The sequence below is a fragment of the Nuphar pumila genome, unplaced genomic scaffold (genome assembly GCF_984573655.1).
Source record: "Nuphar pumila unplaced genomic scaffold, dmNupPumi1.hap1.1 HAP1_SCAFFOLD_472, whole genome shotgun sequence".
NCBI classification, from domain to species: Eukaryota; Viridiplantae; Streptophyta; class Magnoliopsida; order Nymphaeales; family Nymphaeaceae; genus Nuphar; species Nuphar pumila.
This window is the reverse complement of record NW_028323362.1, coordinates 3,818-6,491: the sequence shown is the minus strand read 5'-3', so window position 1 is coordinate 6,491 and position 2,674 is coordinate 3,818. Positions and strand designations below refer to the sequence as shown.

The window sequence follows — 2,674 nt, the reverse complement described above, 5'->3', positions numbered from 1 at the left end:
CATCAAAGTAGTGAGTAGCCTCCATGGACCACGGCTGGCGGGGTCTAAGTCAAAAGATGGAACGAATTTGTATGTGTCATTCATGCTGCATTCATGATGAGATCACTTGTAACAGCTGAGCGCAGATTTGCACACACCACGAATGTGCGGACGTTGCCTGATTTCCCTGCGAGGGCAGGGGCTTGAGAATGGAGTTTGGCCCATTTGTGGGATCAGAAGCGCGACAGGGCCGGGGGAGGCGTCTGAGCACAACACGACGGGTGACTCAGGAATGCTGACGATTGCAGGCTGTGACAACGTGCATGCCGGTGGTCGCGCGACGTTGATGTTGATCGCGGTACTGTGACTCAGGAATGCTGTTGATACGCAATTTCCGAGATTCTTGTACCTCAGGAATGCTGTTGATTCCTCCCTGCGCCGGCAGCCCCTGGATGCGTGACCGTGACGCTGAGGCAGAAGTTTATGCAATTGGTGCACATCCGAAGTGCCCTTGCAACTGCAGTAGCTCACCGCGAAGGTTGTTTGATGGGCGCTGTTTTCGGCAGCTAGCTCCGCCCTGGACAAAGTCTCAGCCTCGGCAAGGAGCCTTACGCCAGAAGGTGCCAGCCGCCGCAATGTTGCAGACAACCAGCTGAGTGAAGATATCACTAGGAAGTGCAATCAGCTCCGACCCTTCCAAAAGAAGCGTTGCTTGCGAAAACAGTACCAGGGCCTGCCTGGTAGTTCTACGCAAACGCATCGTCCTTTCGCAGCGAGTCCGGTCACTTCTGACTCAGCTCTGCGTCGAGGGGCCTCGTTGTCATCTCGCTCGGGCATGGTTGAGATCGCGCCATGCTCAGGCAAGTGCGCAGAGTGCGAGGGGATCAGTTTGGGAGAGTCTGAGTGTGATCGAGGTCCTCCTCCTCTCCAGGTGGATACAGCTCATGATGCTCGATCGGCTTGCCAGCTGCATAAGCCTCCACCTTTGCCACAAGCAGCTCCGCCTCCTGGAGAGCCTGCTTGTAATCTTCCGAGCTCACCTTGAACACAGGGGAGGTGTAGCGCTCGGAGACCGGCCCAAAAGCGATATCCTCGCAGTCAAAGGTTGCCACCATGTGGGCTTCTTCGTCGGGGGTGAGGTCTTTTGTCCAGTGCGGGATGGCATCGGCGCGATCGAGGTCGGCGGCCGCGTGCAGTGAGAGCGCCTTGATGGGGCGGGTGAAGTTGCTGCTGACTTGGCGGCGGAAGATGATGGTGACGATGAGGAGCGGGATGATGGCAACTGACGCCGCAAACTCCTTTGATGCGAGCACGCCCAGCATAACGAGCTCAAACACAACGAGCCCGAAGAAGATCTGGTCGAAGATCTGCAACACAGGCGCCGGTATCAGCTCTGCCGTGTGCCTATCCACAAGCGCCGTGATGGATCGGAATGATTCATGATGAGCAAGGGCGAAACCGGTAGCTCGGTGTAAACACACTCTTTCCCACCCTTTTACACGGCATTCCTGTGAGTAACGTCCGAGAACAGAACTCGCCGCAATCATTCGAGGCAGCATCCACTGCCACGTAGCAACTTGTAGCACTCGAGGTTGGTGGGGGTTGCAGCTGTGGCTTGCATGTTCCTCAAATCAGATGCACTCGCATCGCAGAAACGATTGTGCTTCGATGCTTCCTATGTATCTGCCGATCTGGTCGCCCGGCCGAAGTGCGTCCTGAGCAACAACGTGGCACACACCACAACGCCCATAACAGAAAGCAGCGCACTGGCCATGTGCTTCAGCTCAGCGAGCATGCCTGAGGACGATGGAGTACCCAAGCATACCATTGAATCATGTGCTCCATTACCGAGCAGGACACAAGCAGTGCTTCGCCAGATTGGGTTTCAAGCCCCAATTTGGTCCAAATAACCGTGAATTCTCAGGCATCTGGACCCGCAAAGCACACGGTCAGTCGAAGCGCAAGAAACCAGGCAGGAAGCGCACCACAGGCCAGAACCCGCCACCTGATTGGAACAGCTCCCGGAAAACGTAGAGCAGCTGGTACTTGGCGATGAAGAGGTTGACGCAGAAGTAGAGGATGACGACGACAGGCATGAACGGCTGAATGCAGCAGAAGACAAGCATCAGGAGAATTGCAATGGAATGGTCTGGGACATCGTCGCCATAGCGCATGTACTGAAGAGCCCATTTGCGTCGTTTGGAGCGGTCGGTGGCGCTGAGTTTGGAGAGGATGACGTAGATTACGGCGCCGGTGACGCGCAGGAACGCGATGGATTTCGCCATCAGGCCGTTGGTGAGGATGTACTGGAGGTAGAAGCCAGCCTGTTTTGGCACGGTGGTGCCGAGATCGCTCACCACCTTTGCAGGGTCCTTCGCGTACTCTTTCAAGTTGTTGAGGAGCACCCCTGAGATCGTGGTGAAGATGAAGACGATGAGGAACCTGCAACGCACACTCGGCATCGTAAATAGGGCTGTTCAGGGTGTAGTTGACTGCGCATTTGTTCGACCAGCACCTACTCAATCAGAAAATGAACATAACACCTCTGGTACCAGACATATGCTGTTGTACGCATGATTCGCTTCTACCAGTGCTTCGCCAGAATGGGCCTCGGCCATATATCATCCCAAACCTTCATGCGTTTTGGGCATCTGGACCCAAGAAATGACAGGGTCTGGCAAAACACTGACTGTTC

General features: G+C 55.3%; 1 protein-coding gene across 1 annotated transcript; it reads right to left on the bottom strand.

Annotated features, from left to right (window-relative positions):
• Positions 1–1,928: 1,928 nt before the first annotated feature.
• On the bottom strand, positions 1,929–2,441 carry LOC149810203 (hyperosmolality-gated Ca2+ permeable channel 2.5-like). Its single transcript, XM_089994382.1, has one exon. It carries the CDS (start codon positions 2,439–2,441, stop codon positions 1,929–1,931), a length of 513 nt encoding a protein of 170 aa, XP_089850508.1.
• Between the last annotated feature and the right edge of the window lie 233 nt (positions 2,442–2,674).

Bases quoted from the DNA above. Each gene is read 5' to 3' on its own strand.
- LOC149810203 (XM_089994382.1), bottom strand. From the start codon at position 2,441: ATGCCGAGTGTGCGTTGCAGGTTCCTCATCGTCTTCATCTTCACCACG.